The 19,554-nt window shown below is 39.6% G+C and overlaps 1 protein-coding gene across 1 annotated transcript in view; it reads left to right on the forward strand.

Annotated features, from left to right (window-relative positions):
* Positions 1-19,554, forward strand: part of LOC135466236 (uncharacterized) — a 58,910-nt gene that overhangs the window by 35,258 nt on the left and 4,098 nt on the right. Inside the window, exons 10-11 of the mRNA XM_064743641.1 lie at positions 13,067-13,161; positions 13,758-13,955. Of these exons, the coding sequence (XP_064599711.1) occupies positions 13,067-13,161; positions 13,758-13,955 (293 nt within the window). The remainder of the gene's footprint in view (positions 1-13,066; positions 13,162-13,757; positions 13,956-19,554) is intronic.

Raw genomic sequence — 19,554 nt, forward strand, 5'->3', positions numbered from 1 at the left:
AAAAGCACCCAGTATACCTGCCCTTGTGGGAGGGTTAGGTCCCTGTAGCTGATATGGCAGCTGTTTCAGCACTGAGTGGCTGAGCGGGATTGGGGTCGCTAGAACGGACATAAAGGTCACAGGGATTTTAGCGGAGATACTGAGGATTAAGTGTGCATTAAAAACCTGAAGGTGTTCCGGCACTCAAAGTGTCCATGAAATGGCCTACATCTATTTTTAGGACAGTTTTAAGCAACACCTTTAGCCAGAAAAGAAATCAAACAGTTCTTGATGTGGCATGTAAATCTGATACTAAAGTTAGAGGGTACAAACATTTCTAATAATCCTGTTTTGTCCCTATCATGGCTGTAGAATGTGTCGTACTGTTGTACAAGTAGTGTAACGTGGAAAATGCAGGAATTCCATGAAGCTTTACGTTGTACAAGGACAGAAAATGTTTGTTGTCAAGTCATTTGGGGACATAAGTGGCAGATTTCTTGTCCATCCTGACCTCTTTAATAACAAATGGACTGATTACATCCAATCATCAGCAGTGTGTGATGTGCTGTGTGCAATTGTAAAAGTGGTACAGTAATTAGATGGTATGATAGGAGAGGTTTAGATAGATATCATGGGTTTTGGCTATTTTTTGCCATTGTCTTTTTTTTTTTTTGTGTCTAAGAATGTAGTTCTTGGATATCATTGCAAACCCAGGGATCTACTCAAAATGTGGGAATGGGTTCATTGTAATACTTTGGAGTGAAGTTTTTTTCATGATGAGTACTTTTGTTCTGTAATTCACTGTTTCTAATACTTATTACATAAGTTTCCCTTTCCCTTTTGTCACTGAACGTTGGTAAAACTTCCATGTTTTGATGGCTTTCGTGACATAAAAGTCCATCTTCTGTCAGATTTTGTGTACATGTATGTTTCCTTTTAACTATACTTTCATCTTGCCTGTCCAGTATGATTATAGTTCCCTCTTGACCTGTTGTGGCTATACTTTCATCTTGCCTGTCCAGTGTAATTGTAGTTTCATTTTGACATCTGAAATATGGTTATAGTTTCATCTTGCCTGTTCAATATCATTATAGTTTTATCATGACCTGTTATGCCTTTCATCTAGCCTGTCCTGCGGCGTGACTGTAAGCGTGTCAGACTGTCGGGGGTGTCAGACCTCTGTGTAGTGTGGGCCCTCAGCTTTTGTATGTTTGCTCATTCTTATCTCTTCTAGCAATGGACTGTTTTCTATAACAGTTTTGTCTGTCTTGAGTCTTGACCTCTGATTAAATGATATTTGTACAGGAAAATTGGGCATACACTTAGCAGCTAATAGCTGTGTTATGTTATTTCCCATCAATAGCCCTGTGATCAGCACTTTGGCAGTCTACTGTCAGGGCCAGCGGTTCCTAAGTGCCAGGGTCAGAGGTAACCATAAATTCACAGCCTTGAGGTCATCACATTCTCTCAGATTTCCCACCTTCTGATCAGTCACTATCACTTTGACCACTAAACTGCTTTGTGGATGAAATCCAATGAGTTTCTGCTGTTTCTGATTCATAACCCACAAATAAAATTTCACTTTCCAGCTGATAATTTTATGATCATTTTAGGCAGAGACATATGGTATGTTCCACTTTAAATCATTTTTGTCAGTGTTGTTTTTTTATCTTTTATTTCATAATCTTTTTTAGTATAAATTATTTTTGAAACCAAACTTGAAGAGTATGTAAAACTTGCAGATAGTGTCTTGATTTAATGAGGAGAAAGTGCCCATTGGCTTAGATTGTATAATCCTGAACTGCTGAAAGTTCAGATGTAATCTTTACCTGTCTGAATAGGATGTTTGCAGAGGGCCCTGTCAGCTCATCCTGACGGTGAGGGAAATGTGCTCAGGCAGGAAGTCAGACTACGCATTCACAATCCCTCAGGAACAAAGGCTTTTTAGTGGATCTGGCTCGAGAGATCAGATAAAGGTGTCCAGTGGACAGAAATTACATAAGACTTGTAAAGTGACTAGTGTCCCATGTTCTTGCTGGTGTCCCATTAACTCTCATTGTGGTCACAGTGACAATGGCCTCTACCAGAATCTCTTCTTCCCTAATCTGGCTAACATTACTTTATTATATTATTGTTATCAAAACTAATTTTGAAGTTTTCATGATTTCTGGAATTTAAACATTTGTAGGTTAGCAATAGGGACATCTTGTAGACCTGTTTACAAGTGGGTAGCTTATGTTTGGTCAGTAGGGTGTTTTACCTGACAGGTCTGAGGTCTGTGATACCTCAACGTCCTGAGAATGTAGCCCTTTGAGAATGGTATCCGTACCCTGGTAATTCTACCCTACAATTTATCAGTCAAAACCAACTGAAGTTAGGTTGATTACAGTGATAATGAATTAGTTTATCTGAATATTTTCTGCAGTCTTCTACTGGTCAGTTAAATGTCAGACTTATGTCAGGTTGAGAATCACACTTCATCTGGCCTTTCAGAATTACTTGTGAATTCCTTTTTGAAGTGAAGGTGTATGTTTTACACCGTATTGTATTCTACTATTGTAAAAACAATTTAAGCTGTAGTTAAATGACAGCACTCTTTGCCAATTTGCTAACAAGTTAGAAAATTTGCTACTGTTTCCATTAGAAACAGTTTGAAAAACGATCATTAGTACTTTATATTTTTTTTCTCTTCTATCTAATTTATGAGCAGAGTTTTGAAAAATTGTGATGATGTAGTGACTTAAGTTTATATGAGTTGACACTAGGAAGTCTTTGTGTTGGAGTGTGGCTGTTGCTGTTACCTGAAAGACAGCCCCACACCTGTGTGGACTTTAGCTCCAGAAATGGTCTGCAGGATTAATACTGATAAGGTGTGATTAGGTGGTGCAGAAAGGGGCGGGGCAGGGAAGATTGTAAGGGGTAGTGAAACGGGTAAACAAAGTTCTTTCTTATGGATATGAAATCTGGGCTCTTCCACAACAGTAATGTAGAGAGAGAGAAGTGGGACAGAGATTAAACGTGTGTTGAGCTTTGTGTCTGTATTGTTCTGCGTCAGACACAGACTGGAGACTTACCTGCTCCAGACTCGTTTGACACTGATTTGATTACCTGTCTTTCCAGGCCCACCATCCTTTACCAGCTTTATGTATATTTAATGCCAAATCCCTAGCTATATTACTCGCCAGGCTGTTGTAGTTAAACGAAGACTTCAGTCTTAACCTTGCCAGACCCCGAGTCTCTGTGGCTCTTAAACCCAGTGCGGGATAAAATTTCAATATGGCCCACCTTTGTGAAGTAGGTTGTTATCGACTTTCAACACCACTCGCTTTGTCTTGGACATATTTGCTCAACTGACAGGCTGTCAGCGCCGTGCGTTTGATGTCAAAATCTGCAAGCCGATCTGTCAGAAGTGGTGATTGATCAGATTCAATACTACATCTGTGACCCCATCATTATTATTAATTTGACATTTCTCTTATAAAAAAAAAAGGTATGGTTAAGTACTCAAAACCATGAGCAACATACTGTTTTTGTAAAAAGTTCTTGTTTCAGCTGGATTTAGGCAGGCTCCCATGTGTATAGTACTTGAACAGTATATGAGCTTTTATATGCTATTCCATGCAGAATTTCCATAGGTAAATCTCCATAAGGTAACAAATATCACCATGTTGGTAAAAGAATTGACAGTGAGATTGTTGTGAGATTTCATGTAGGTAGGAATATGTTTTCTTTTGTTGTGTTATGCTCTGCTGTTTCACCTGTATGATAGTGATCAGGTATAGGAATAGAGAAATTCGAAGTGTTCAAAGCTAACTAACACACTTTATCAGGTAACTCACAGAATTGCTGACCTTAATTTACACGTATACATTGTGTATAGCTGGAGTTTGATTCTACAACTGGTCTAGAAGAATTCTGAATATAATGAATAATAGTGAAGAACCTGTTTTATGCATCTAAATGACAGATGGTCACTTTTGGTGGTGTGAAGTTACATTCTTTTTACTATTGGCTTTCTCATATCAAAGACTTCAAAAATGATACTTGTTGCTGCAAAACCTTCCTGTGAGCAAAGAAACAAGACTGTTTGACTCAATGTCAGAATAATGTGACTGGGTGGGGTGTCATGTCTGGTGTCTTCAGCATGATACTTCAGTGACAGCAGCATTTTGGCAGCATGGACTTGCCCTGCCACATGAAGGCACAGTATATGTACACACACCTCGTCGTTACATGTATATGACTGAAAAATTGTTAAGTATGACGTTAAACCCCAAGCATACACACATATACTGTGGGCATTGAATGATATGTCAGTGTTGCAGGTGAGTATCATATACCAGTAGCCTACACTATGTTGTTGTAGTTGGCAGAGGTGTGCACACTCATACTTCAAGCTCAACGTACATGTACTCTGAAGATGTCATTCAGCTGATAGAACAGGGTACTTTGATATAAATTGATAGTAAAAAGGGATCATCACATTTTATCCATTTAATGTAGAATTATTTATCGCATGTTTGAATAGTAATTAAAACTAAATATACAAAGAGAAAAATCAGAATCTGCTTAAAATATTATGTGCAAACTAAATTGAAGTTTTCTGCCTCCTAAAGTGTAATATGGCATCTGAAATTCATGTTATTTTTGACAGCAAGTATTTTATACAGTTGACTGCAGGTTGTCATTTTATTGAACGTTTCATTAAGGATATAGTTGTTTAGTGTGTGAAAACAGTGCTAGGTTTTACAAAACCATGTGTGTACCTAGAGGAGATAGTGTCAGACAAGACTCTGTCTCTTGATCTCCTCTCCACTGTGTGGCTTGAAATGCAGAGGTCAAAGACAACACCCCAAAGCCTTGTATACATATGTAGTGTGGATTTGCTGGGAGCAGGTTCAAGCTTCATTTGACACATACCATGTGCAGACAGTGTTGAACTGTTGACATGGTTGGCTAGGTAAACAGTGGGTTTATTGTTACCAGGTCTCAACTGTACAGAGGGCTAGTTTACAGGTCCTGTCTCTGAACTAAACAAGCATTAGAGGTGCTAGGGGATTCCCCCATCATCTGTGCGCTTTACTGACTCTGGTCAACACATTTATATGTGTATTCTGACCAAATAGGTGTACATCACCTGTCTGTGGAGCAGTTATATGCATGTATATCGATGGTGATGTCTATCTCAATTAAATATAATACATGTAGTACCAAAATGCCTCTTTCATTTTGTTGATTCCAAAATGCTTCTTTCAGTTTGTGCGCCCAGAAATGCTTCTTTCATTTTGCTAATTTTTGTAAGCAGCTTGAGAAATTTTTGACCATCATATTTTTATTGGGTTATGTGATAGTTGTTTTACGCGGTACTCAAGAATATTTCATTTATACGACGACTGCTGAGGTGGGAGGAAAACGAGAAGAGCCCGGGGAAACGTCTGACCATCAGAAGGTGTCAGACCTTCCCACGTTGGCCTGGAGAGGAAGCTAGCATGGGCTGGACTTGACTCAGGGTGACCACATTGGTGAGAGGTTTCTGGGTTGTTGTGCCGCACTGGTGTGCTAACCACCTCGGCCATGGGGGACCTAGACCGTAATAAAACTTCATGTAATAAACATACTGTTCATAAGAAAACATGTACCAATATGTGAAGATTCCTGATCTTTTACCTCACCTGTACATGCTTTGTACCATACAGAATATCCTTATTGTTTTACAGTGGTCATACTAAAATCAAATATAATAAAATATCAGGTCATGTCGAATTCAGATTTCAGCCAACATCCAAATCAGCCAAATTAAACCAGCTTCATGAAAAAATCAAACAGTAAAGGTTTAAAACAGGTAATTATGTACTGGGAGGTGATACAGTGAGCATTGACTTCTGCTACAATGACAAAAATTAATGTAGTTTTCTGTTGTTGTAAAATGCATGTATGAATGAAAGGGAGGTTTTGGTATATGACAAATGTTCCACTCATCTTCTGTTTTAAAGATTGTTTGCCGTGGTTACATGTACTTTTTGTATTTGCAGAGAAGTATCATATACCTTGAATGTTGTACAAAAATTCTCAGTGATTGTGGCTTTGGTGGAATCTGAATGTATCTGAATGGATAGTGAAATTACTGGATAGGTAACAGATTAGGATGTAATTTTTAACAATTAACAATTCACTTTTTTTTGTAAAACATATTTTTTCAAGATGTCTTTTTGTTTTGTTACAAAGATTTTCTTTTTAGCTGCATAATGGAATGATTGTAGTCAGTTTGATAAGCTTTTTATGATAAAGTACTGTTGTGACATTGGTGCCTTTTTCATCCTAAAAGAGGCTGTCCTGGAGACTTTTGGTCAAAAGTCCATATTCACTATTAAATGAAATGAAATTTTCTCCATAGATCAGAGTTTTGCCTTACAGAAAACATCAGACTCATGCTGTCCTATTTACAGTGGTGAAATGATTCTGAAGTTTGAAAAATAATAAAGTGACCAATATTTTAAATTTTACTAATTTTATTACCGATTTTGAACCTGACATTGTGTAAAGTACATTTATTTGGGATATTCTAAAATAATAACAAAAATTTGATTGGTTTTGTGTTCAATGCTTGTTTCCAAAAATCAGGCATAGTGTCTATAAAATTGTATATCCACCATCTCCAGTGACTGTATTCCTGGCACATCCAGTGTAGTTCCACACTGTATTATACTGGTACTGGTTGTTTTTATAAGCAAATGTTTTAGCATTTGCACAAAGCTGCGAAGAAATAGATTGGCAGAGCAGTTTTGCAGATGACAGGGGGTTATCTCCCCTGTATTATCTTTCATGTACCTGGAGCACCTTTAGCCTGTGTACAGCTGCCTCATTGGTAAAGTACTGACTCACTGGGGAGTCACATGTAAAGGGGAAAACTCTATTTACTCAGTGTGGGATGAAAGTGTTTGATGGTGTAGGAATATTGTGTAATGGAATTGAGTGATAATTAAAAGCTTCAGGTATGTCATGTAATGTGAGGTAATGGAGACGAGGTTCAGGTATATTGTTAAGTGGCTTCTATGCTTCATCCTCCCCCACATGGCTGTTCGTTACCGCAGGGTTTGGGTTGGGTCTGGTGATGTTTAATCAGCACCTGCACAGTTAATTCCCTGGCCACCTGGACGAGGTAGAATTCGTGCTGTACGACATACCTGTGTCCCAGCTACCTATACCTGGCCCAAGCCTGCTACAGAGCTTATTATGACAAGCAGAGTTGTGAAAGCCAGGCAGGTAGAGCCAGTTGTTTGAACAGTGTAAATTGAGGTTAGCCATCTATTCAGCAGGAAATAGGTGCCTTACACGAGCTGTTCTCAAAATGTGAACTGGGTGTATGGGGAAACCAGTTAATTGTGACCAACACAACTTCTTTATTCATGGGCAGATTTCATTTTGGCTGAGAGGGGAGGGGGAAGAAGAAATGAGAGAAACTAAAGCATTTGTTCCCCCCTCTCTGTATATCTTCTTACATGTTTTTGTCATGGCTCGTGTCCAGGACAACTGGTTGCATTATGTTTCCTCTTGTATAAAGAACGTATTAAGATTGCAATTTTTAGTATGTTTTCATGTGTATCATCTAAAATTCTGATGCCAATATGTGAGTAAGTGCCAGTCGTAATGTCCTGAGTGACAGCTGTCATGCACCGTAGCACAGCTAATCTAGCATACTGTACATTACACCAGAGCGTGGAAGCAACCAAGTCGTGTTGTCAGAACCCATTACTGTTTGACCCTCTCATCAGTCAGGTAAAATCACTAATTTTCAGGACAAATATGGTTTTATTTTGCCCCAGGAAAATCATTCTCATATGAACTTGCCAACTGCTGTATTACTGCACTGCTGTCAGACTACTAAAATAACCAGGTCTGTTTTGGGGCCTTTTTTTAACTGAATTTCAGGTATTGTGGAACGGTTTTGGAAAAGCCTGGACATAAATTGCTTTTAACAGCTTTTATTTCCCAAATTCATCTATGCTATCTTTGTGAAAAAGTCTCTGGGTCATATCTTTGTGTGTGTCAAGCTTATTGGTTTTATCGATGGAGGAAAATTGGAAGCTGATTGGCCAAGGGCTTTTCTGCCCTCAATGGCGTCTATTTCACAAACATTCGCCATTCCACGAAGGCCGTGTCACATTTCTGAGAGCTGGCTATCTCCATAGTAACATCATGTCTCCTACCTGGTGTAGAACAGCGGGAAATCGATGAGCGGACACCCCAATACTCTAAGTTCATGCTTGACACACTGCCTTGATCCTTTTACTCAGTCCCATCTTAGCACCAGCCAGGGAAACCCTCAAAGTTCAACTTTCAACCTTCACTTCCCTGACTGACTTCACCCATGCCTCTTTCTCTAAGCCCAAATTGCATTAAAGCACATCAAAGCTAACTTTTTACGAAAACATCTAAAATTTGCTTTGCCAGTAATTTAAATTCTCTTTCCCTGCACCCATCGTGTAATAACCTTCATTTTATGTACATGTACGTATGTGTGCCAGAAATCTCTATCTGTTAAGTATATATTCAAATTACATGCAAGTATTTCGTAGATGATTAAAATTGCCCAAAGACATTGTCTGGACCATTGAGAGTTTTAATGAATATAATGTAATACAATGATTTTCCATCCAGAATTTTTCCAGCTACAAGATTCATAACTTAATATCTGCCATGAGTCTTGTTTCTTCTGTGCAAGTTGTTAAAGTTCACACGATTACCCAGGCATCCACAATAATATACATGGGTATATACCTAAGAAGCCGCTAAGGTATACAACCATGCCGAGTTGAAATATACATGCACTAGCATCTGTATCTCGTCTCTATTTTTAAACTTAATTGCATATCAATATTTTTAAATGGCATAAAGCAGACATATCTCTTTAATGGAGTTGCAGTGATGAATCTGAATCAAATATGGAGCCTCCAAGGTACACATTCAGTTAGATGTGTTTTAATAAATATTGTTAACTCATTGTTCATAAATCTAGTTACACATGTAGTACTGGAGGCTAGGTTTAATGTTGCTCTATATATTACTGATACTACAGAACAAGGCCTATAGTTTTCTTAAGACCTATAGTGTAATTATTTTAGGAACAGTATTCATTCATTTTTAGATGTAGATGTTTTACTAGGAATGTTTAATACATGACATGAAAACACAAGACTTGGTGGTAAGGAATTGTAGAAACAGGGAAGCTGCCTAGTTATTGGTTTAGGCTACATTTGATAGTATATACTGTGATACTGTGTCCATGTCTTGAGCAGAGTATATGTGGTTGACGTCCAGCATCTCTCCATGTAGAATGTTTAGCTTACCCTTGGATCCCTCATCATCTCTGTACAGGGTCGCTGTTTGTCACCCTCTCAGGACGGCTCACCCCTGACTTAGCACAGGCTGATGAGGTTTTGGACAGAGATGAAGTCGTTTCAGCCTTGTTTTGGTTGCTATTTAGCATAGCATAGGCAGCAAGTCCTGTGAAACAGGGGTGGCTTGTCTTTATATCTGCCTCACACTTTTAAAGTTGACACTCTAAACAGCTTATTTTCCCTTTTGCATTTTGTGTTTGTTTTGTTCGCACATTTTAAAAATTTAACACATACATGGTTTAAACATAGCAAATAAAGCACATACCATCTGATTGTCCATCTGACATGGAAACTTGTAACCTGCGTGCAATTTGTGAAACCAGGTTTGCTACATGTAGCTTGGCAAGCAAAACAGAGTTTAGTATATTTTAATCATTATTTGTGTTTATGAGTGTAAAACCTCATCAAATTAAAATGAAACAGCAATCTGTGATTATGATTTTTGTAAATATATGTTATGTATATACATGTATATACAGATCTTCACATCAAGTAATTCTGTGCCTCTGTATAAGCAACGAATAGATTTTACACACATACAGTTATTGAGGGCTGACATGAATGGGAATTCCTACCCTGATCATCAGTGCTGGAGTGGTTGGAGTGGGGACCGAGGGTGAGGCCTTGGTCTGTTGATGATTTACTGCGTAACAGTTTTGTCCCTCTTCATGTCAGGTTACCACGGGGGTAAATATTGAGAATACGAGAGGTTTTCTGACAGTATTGGGGGGAACACAACCCCATGTTTGTTAAGCATACACTATGTCAGGGGGCTTATCTAGACACCTAAAGATCACCCAGCGAACACAATCAGCTCCAGCGGATTTCTGCTAAATCTTCTTCAAATTAACCCAATGGTTTCCTCATTCTCAGCTAATAATGAAGCTTGTTTGTTGGATGTATTTAGAAATTTGCCCCCTGGCACTGCTCAAGCCCTAGTGTCAATAGTTACATAAAGTTGTACAGCTTGGAGTGGCCAATGGACTTGACTAGACTTTGCTGCTGGCTTGGGCTTAGCACTGAATTTGATCTTATGTCAGTTTAAGCCTGGAATTAGATTGCAGAAGACACACTGTCCTCTTCCAGGACTCTTAATGGCCATGCTGAAAACAAACGTCAGTTTATATATTTGCTTTTTCAAGGTGACCAACCTTTGTTGCTTGCATGTGGTATTTTGATTTTGGATGCTGTAAATCATGTGTAAATGGCTGTAAAATACATAAGTTACATGGGTATCTATTTTGATAAATCTTTTTGAATTTTCGAAATACAATGTAGGATTCCTGAAGGTGAAGTGTATAATGAGCGTATATATGTTTGTATGGCTAAGTGTTTTGACAAACCCAATGCTGATCATGTTTTGTATATTTTCTTGTACAAAATTCCTGTCATGCATGCATGCATTGTTGCAATGTAGATATTTCTCAATATTTACCAAAATAAACTTGTCAAGCCTATTTTTAAAAAATTCTGCAGTATATGCACATGCATTTTTAATGCTGTGAGCAAGATGACATTAGCCTTCCCAAGCTTTTGAAGCGGTTTCCATGATGAGGAATATGTTTTTGGTGCGGGAGGCTAATTTGGTTCATTGTTTCTATGGATGCTGTAGCGGAGACCATATGGTTGTTACTAGTTATTTTGGCATTGTGAGTTTGAATAAGGGGAGGATAATTCTGGAGAAAAATCGAAAGCTGTTGCGGTGAACGATCGAAGTGAAACCGAGTGGTAATTGGTAGATGCTGGCCAAGGTGGTAACTTTCGGCCTATCGATCGAGAGAACCGGGTGGAGAGACGTGCCTCCCTGAATACATAACGGGACATCGTCTGCTTTTTCAATTGGGGCTGAATAAAGCTGCAAATCTCACAACACGAACCTGAGACTACAGTCTGCGTGGCCCATTACTGGGGTGTATCAATGAAGGGCTCTAGCAGACGGCTACCTTTGATGTCCAGACTGAATATTCTCTTAGAACAGGATTCCCACAAGAAGTTCTTAATTTCTGCTCAAACAATAATTTCCATCTCTTAGCTTGACCTTGATTATGCTGGCCCATGTAGGGTAAATTCGCTGCATATGTGATGAGGCGTGCGGAGGAATAGGTACAGCTTGTTCGCCTGCCGACACGAAATTCGATTGACAATATATTCATTGACAATATCTGTTTGAATTTGCGGCTGACATGCAGACCCACAGTCGGCTTGCAGATCTTGCTTGTAGTCACAAGTTTTACATTCAAATTCCTGCCTTCATGTTTCTTCTCCAGATTTACTTTTTTAATCATTAAGCCTTTTGAGTGGAATTACTGACTGGCCTTTGTGCCAAGGCAAACAAACCTTCTTTGGCTCAGACTGACTTCTGTAGTCAACCTGTCAACTCAAACTCTCGGCAAGCTTGATAATGCCAGACTAACCTGTACCCACACATTCTTAGGTCAGGGAGAACAACCCATATATCTAATGTGCAGGTAAAAGTGTCTTTTTTACATAATTAATGGTGTAATCTTATGGACATAACATGATGTTCATGATAAAACTATAGGAAATACATGTATGTGATTATTTTAGTTCTTGTCTGTAGTAACTATGTGGTATACCTCACACGTGACAAATCTGGGTTCAAACCCAAGTCAAGGAACATCCAGAAACTTGAAGAAAAATATTTTCTGACCGCTTTATGTCTGGTTCCTTCATAGTGTCAGTATACTGTGACTAGGTGTGGTATAATGTCTGATATTGCAGAAAATAAACATGGTTATGTCCTAAAAAGTGGGTGAACAGGTACCCAGCCAAAAATGGATATGTATGATGTAATGAATGAATATTGCCTTGATCATGCATTAGGTGCTGGACAAATGCTTGTTTTCTTTTGTGTCATGTGACAAACGATAGGAGAACAAGATTTAACTTAGTTGATCCTGAATAACATAATGAATTAGACATTATGATTAGGCATGAATGACATACGTAAAAGTATTAAGCCAGGTATATCTGTTTAGCAGTAACATGTACATGTATTTGTGCATGTAAAAACACATGTTGATCTGGAGATATTCAGACAAATATCCCAGGCTTATATTTATCATGGTTTGGACATCATGTTAAACCTCTCAGTAAAGAGACACACCTGAGACTTTAAAAGAGGAAGTTGTAACTTCCTCGCTTGGCATTCAGCATGAAGGGAAGAGTGCAACGACTGGTCGACCTGTATCAGTATAATGGCTCAGGCGGGGTGGCTTACTTGTCTTCGGTAAATCGCCTCAGTGAAACAGCACTAGATAAAATAGTGGTGGAAATCTGTCCTGCAACAAGGAGGTACATTACATACACTCTAAGGATTCCTTAGTTGTCATAAGACTGAAAAATTGTTGAGCACGACGTTAAACCGCAACCACTCGCTCACTCACTCACTCACTCACTCACTCACTCACTCATTCAGTAAAGAGACAACGTTCGGCTGTTGTTAGTATGTGTATGTCCTTTAATAACAGTCATGTAACATCAAACAAAACTGCATGTGGTTTTATGTTTATCTATAGCTGCTGCTGTTTGTTGACCAGATGGTGGGTCAGTTCATAATGGACATAGAAACAAGGGTTAAACAAAGCAGGTGAAGGTGCAGATTCACCCCAGGTACTGTTGATATACCTTGCTCATTAATCTGGCTCACATCATTTTTTTCACTGCAGACTGAACTTGCCAAAGCATACAATGAGCTGAGCATGTCCCAGTGCAAAGTGGATGATCTGGAGGAGGAATTGCAGACACTGAGAATCTATCATAGGTAAGGGCTTACACTGGAGATATATCATAGACAAGGGACTACACTGGGGATATATGATGGGTAAGGGCTTACACTGAGAATGTATGATAGGTAAGAGCTTACACGGAGGATATATCATAGGTAAGGGCTTACACCGAAGATATATCACAGGTAAGGACTTACATGTACACTGAAGATATATCATAGGTAAGGGCTTACACTGAAGACATATCATAGGTAAGGGCTTAAGCTGAGGGTAGGTAAGGGCATACACTGAAGATATATCGTAGGTAAGGGCTTACACTGAAGATATATCATAGGTAACTGGGCTTACACTGAAGATATATTGTACGTATTTGGGCTTACACTGAGGATATGTCGTAGGTATTGGGGCTTACACTGAGGATATGTCGTAGGTATTGGGGCTCACACTGAGGATGTGTTGTAGGTATTGGGGCTTACACTGAGGATGTGTTGTAGGTATTGGGGCTTACACTGAGCATATTTGGCTTGCTTAGTGGATAATAATTTACCCCTAGAGTCAGTTTGTGGCTAACATCAGCAGTCCTCATGACATGGAACTGAGCATGAGTTAATCACCCCTTTTTTGTTGACAGTCTTCGTAAGGATGTGCTAACTACTACTGAGATGAACAACACCGTAGACCTGTACAAAGTCCAGCTTCAAGAGAAGGACTGTCACGTAGACAGCGTTCAGAAGGAGAACAACTTACTCATGTCTCAGCTGAGGACGGTCAATGAGGACCTGATGAAAACCAGCGCAGCTTACAAAGAGAGTCAGGAAAGTCGGGAAAGGTAAAACAACCTGGTCATTAATATAAGGTGTCAATGGAGGAGCTCTGTGGAAAAGAGTTTTCAGGATTTCTGCTGAGGTGTAGTGCAAGTCATGCGTTGCTAAATGAATGTATTTATTTATTTAGTTTATTTATTTGACTGGTGAGGCCTCCGTGACTCAGTTGGCTTGAGCGCTAGCACAGCATAATTAACCAGGAACCTCTCACCAATGTGGTTGCTATGAGTTCAAGTCCAGCTCATGCTGGCTTCCTCTCTGGCCATTAGTGGAAAGTTCTGCCCAAAACCTGCTGATGGTCGTGGGTTTTCCGCCGGGTCTGTCTGGTTTCCTCCCACTGTAATGCTGGCCGCGGTGTTATAAGTGAAGTATTCTTGAGTATAGTGTAAAGCACCAATCAAATAAATAAATAAATATTTCATTGGTGTTTTATGACGTACTCAAGAATTTTTTGCTTATAGAACAGTGGCTGGCGTTATGGTGAGAGGAGATGTATATTTAATGATGTTGGGTGTTGTCCACACACAAACAGGAGAAAATAAAAATGTATAATGGAGCATCAGTAATATGTGAATAGTTGTGATCATTATTATTAGTATTTGAAGTCAAATCTCCCCATCCATTCTACCAACTGGTGGACACTATTTTATGGAGAACTGTCTCAGTCTATACGTCCATTATGCTTTCTTTGAAGTTAACTGCAGGCACTCAAAGTAAGACCATTGAGAGCATGCAGACCAGAGACTCAAGAAGATATTTCAACCAAATTCCAATGTCCTCCATTTCACAGTGTCTCAAAATGTTTTTGAGCCCATGTATTCTTTGAAAAGCCAAAGGCTGGCTGCATGAACCTAGTATTTAAGTTACCTGACTTTCTTGTCGGAGCTGTGGTCAAGCCCTGACCATGTATATCCATAGATTCCATGCTTTGAATCCATGACAGATTATTCCTTATTTGGACACTTGAGTTGACGCTGATTTGCTCAGTAGGCTGTGACGAACCACTAATGCTTTAGGGTTTTAGTGGATTGGTCACCTTCTGTGATTTTATATTTTTGTGTTTATTCCACCAATGAAAGTGGCGGGCATTCTACAGGTAAAAAAATCTCGACCATGGTGTCAAAACAACAGTTTAATAAATTGAAAAAAATTGATAAATAAATAAATAAATTTAACACTTCCAGACAGACCTTATTGTTACAAGAATACAGTGCAATAGGAACCTTTTTGTAGGAGAGTATAAATGTTGAATGAATGGTCAAGACCGAAACAAGCAAACAGACCCAGAAAGCAAATTGCCAGTGTTCTGAAGGTCGTGTATGTGAAGACATCATTGAAGATTGAAAGGCTGCGGTGAAGAGGGGAGGTAATGAGGCGTATAATAATGATATCATGGAGTGATTATCCCGATTTGATCGCAGGCCTGCAAATGTACTTGTCATAATCAGTAGTGGTCTGTCCCCTGATCACTGGACCAGTAGACAGTTACAATATGTGTAATCCCAGCTGGATTAGCCGGACTGTCTCAATCCGCTCCCAACACGATAATGAGACAGCTTCTGATTGAACGCACTCCCTCAGATCACGGCTCATCAAGTGATGGCGTTGGGCCCTGTTTTAGAGGTTTGCCCACAAGGGCCTTGTAATTGTTTAAGCGACAATCCTAACACGATTGCTGGTCATGTTCACTCCCGGAGTTGTTGTAACGCCGCATGCCGCACCATATTGCAGCTGTCATGGTCCGTTGGCACCCAGTGCTAGCACCCACCCATCTCCTCTTTCACCAGAGACCATTACATTAAACGCTTGGCTCTCTCTCATTGTCCCAGCACATGACAACAGTGTTATGTTCGTTCATTTTCCACTTAACTAGATCGCCCCGTCTCGCCACTGGGAGTTTTGTCTCGCACATTTTTCGCGGACTCTCGGATTTCAGGCGTTAATCAAACCATTAACCCTGACAATAAATGTAATATTATCTTCCTTTGACCCTCGCTCTGCTGACCAAAACATTTCCATTCTGTTAAGACCAAGTGTTATTAACTTCCTGGAACATATTCGTTACAAGCAACAGTCAGACATATGATAATTCATCGAAAGCTTAAGTGTAAAATGCCCACTGCATCTCTGAGTAGAGCTTTCGAAACAAGCGGCACCACCAATTCTTGTGTATGGTGTGTTTGCCATTCATACTGTGCCACTTTTGGGCAATAAATAAGAATAATGGATGGATTTTGGTGCCTGTATGAGGGAAAGTAATTTCTAAGGTGAAGATTCAAGCTGTGGCGAGTGCTAATAGATGATTCAACTGATTATGTACTTGTTCATTAAAAACCTTTCTCTTACCCTTTTTCTGCTTTGAAGAAACATGTCTGTCAACTTACCGGGTTGATAACATAAGTTTGACGAAATAAAAGGTTGTTTTCAGTGTAGGCTTGCCTTGATATGGCTGAAATAAAATATTTTATCCCTTCTTTGCTCACAATGGTTAAGCTAAATCTTTATGTACACTGTATTCATACATCGCTGAACGTTGAACTTGCCTTTATAACTGTCATGGCTGTACATTGCATTATCACAGTGAGTGCTCAACGTTACCTGTAATACTGGTTTCACACCCAGAAACCAACATTTCTAGAGAGACACGCGTACGAATGTCCTAAGCACCTTCCTGGCACGTTTGACTGTGCCATTGTCCAGATCATTTGGTATACCCTCAAAACTCTACGTCAGACAGGGCAATCCAGGGATCTTGCCTTCCTGAAGTGCTAGACCTTGGTGTAAGCTATGTTTCAATTAAATTCAATTACGTCGGCAAAGAGGACAGGCAAACACAATTAGTTTATTTTGAATTTACTGATATGCCTGCTTTCTGGCATCTCCTAAGTTTGCTTTATGACTAAGAGGGTCGGAGTATTGGGAGATGCCTCGGCCAGAGCGGGGTCTGTCAGTCTGCCAGAGCGGGAAGCATCCCGTAAGAGGCACCATTGTTGACTCCTTTCTTGGGTATCACTTACAAATGTCGCGCAGGCTGTGTAAGCCCTAGCATTTCAAGTGCATCGACTTTTGTCACCAACAATAATGGGCACAGAGCGAGCAGTCAAGCGTGGAGGAACACTCTCTAAAGCGTGTATTATGAGCCATAAATGTTATCAGCCGGGATTTTCTGTTCCCACTCGATCGGCCACATGAGTTGAGGATAAGTGTGCTGGGCGATGAAAAAGAAGAACTAGTTTTGCCAGAGATTTGTCTGAAAAAGAGCAATTACGGTTTTTCTGGGGATCTATAAGCGGGGATGGAGGAGGGGACGTATTTGTAAGGTTTCGGTAGCATTCTGACTTGTGCTGATGGAACAGCGAATCAATAGAAATTAAAATATGTGTAAATTATATTTACTCTCTGTTACTGAATCGATCGACTCGTTTGTTAGTTTCTTGCACATCCTTTCCGGGTTTTCTTGATGCCCGTAACTTATCGCTTTCCAGCTCCTGGAGCATTGTGAAAGGCGCTGGGCTATTGTCTATGTTCTGATAATGAAGCCATAGATAAGTGGTCTGAGTTTTGTCGCGTGCAAGTATCTGTAAAGATTTGGGATGACGTATGATTCCGAATTTAGATTCTTTGAAATTAATTCTCAGAACCGGTGATGACCTAAAATGTGAAATAATAGATATTCTTTGATTTTATTGTTTGTTATCTTCTACAAGTCCTAGATGGACAGTCGTTTCGTACTTCACATTTTATTATTCTGGCCATGTACAGCGACATTAAAGTTATCACCACCCAATGTATTTAGTTATAAACACTGTCCATAAAAATGTTGTTGTTGAATGGTATTGATTGATTATTGGATGAGATTTCTTAGCTTCACTCGAAGTGCAAAGTGTTGGTTTAGGTTTAAACATTGCATTAGTATTGCTTTGGTGTCATAATTCAGACGTGATATGGAGCATGCCCCCTGGAACGTTACGCCAGCTAAGAAATATTGCCGTGCAAAACATCGGGCAAGAGAAAAGTTTAAAAAAAAGTATTTTCCCCCAAAACGTACAGTTCGTATAAAACGGGTGATGGCTAAATATATGCATGTATTTGCTGTACGTGTATAGATTTAAAATGGTTACTGATCCACACATCTCACGTATTTTTTTAACCGACAAGGTATTGTTCATCGTCTTTACTGTGGGGACATTCGATTTACATTTTCTTTGTGTCAGAATTTAAACGGCAGCTTGTCGTCTACATGTATTGTAAACTGATTTGATATGTTATTGTTTTTTCCCCGTATCAGGCCACCTCGATCACATTTTCTCCTCATTTTGGCCCGTGGTAAATCTCGGCAGACCGTTATAGGTCAGTTTCAGTAAATTGACTTGGGCGTCAAGCACAAGCGGGATACAGCGCTGATTTCCTAACGTTAACCGGCATTCACATAGCCTCCCTAAACCTTTGGGGCTTGTTATTGTTGTCTTGTAATGGCTAAAGTTCCAGTCGAATTGAAAGTAAATAGATTTTAGTCTGTGCTGATGATCTCTGGCTTGTGTTTCCACTCAAGGGACCAGCGTGGGCCCGCAGCTATAAACCAACTATTCCCCAGGTAGAGGTAAAGCTCGGTGTCGTGACCGCGATCAGATATCAATTTAATAACGCCGATCGCTTTGCCTATGAGACGTCCGTGTTTTGCCATTGTCCCCGTCTTTCCCAGATTCTATAGCGCAAAGCTTTGGCACGGCATCAACAACAGATTTGATAGCTGGACGAGAGGTTTGAAGGACGTTTAGCGTCTCGTCGACCAGAACTGAAATTTCCAGCGGAATAATATTCAAGAATGGTTTCCCGTATTCTATTGAATTCTGGTGATAAAATAGATGGAGATTTGATGAGAGTAGTTGTGGAGCTCTTCTCACCAGCAATTACGTGATTTACCGCGCGTGAAAAGCGGATTGGCATTGTGCAAACAATCTGTCTTTATTACCACATAATGCAATCGGCCGCCATCCATTACATGCAATTTAACAGTGTGTTGCGCAATATGAAATTGTCGCCGCGGATTCTAACGAATTATAACTTTTGTTTTGTTTCTTCTTCATATTGCATATGTTACCACCCTTATGTATAGTCCATAGATATTGAATGGGAACGAGTCGAAATTATCGTATGGAAATGTTTGCACCAGGTTATACCACGCATTTTGTCGTAAAGAACTAAGTAGGCCATCGACAAACGTCTGTGTGTGGACGCCACGCCTTTGTTGTATGTATTAGACAGTTGTTCGCAGTGTAAAGCAAGGAGTCCCAGTGGAACCTAGAACTTATCTTATTTAGTGAAACGGAAAAGCATAACCTGTAATATGCAGTTATTCGAGTTGCACATGACTACATGGGACATCACTCAAACACCATTCAAATATTCTTAGCTTGTGTACGTGATAATTTAAGGCGTCTTCGTTCTTTGGTGCGACCCAGTCAGATTTCGCGAATAAATTTGCTTCATCTTGAAATGCGACACTATTGGTACGGTTAAAGTCTTTTCTTATCGAACCTTTTCATCTTAGATATGATAACTGGACAAATGAAAATGAGAAATTTTACATTTTACAGTGGCTCT

This window comes from Liolophura sinensis, chromosome 6 (genome assembly GCF_032854445.1).
Source record: "Liolophura sinensis isolate JHLJ2023 chromosome 6, CUHK_Ljap_v2, whole genome shotgun sequence".
Classification (NCBI taxonomy): Eukaryota; Metazoa; Mollusca; class Polyplacophora; order Chitonida; family Chitonidae; genus Liolophura; species Liolophura sinensis.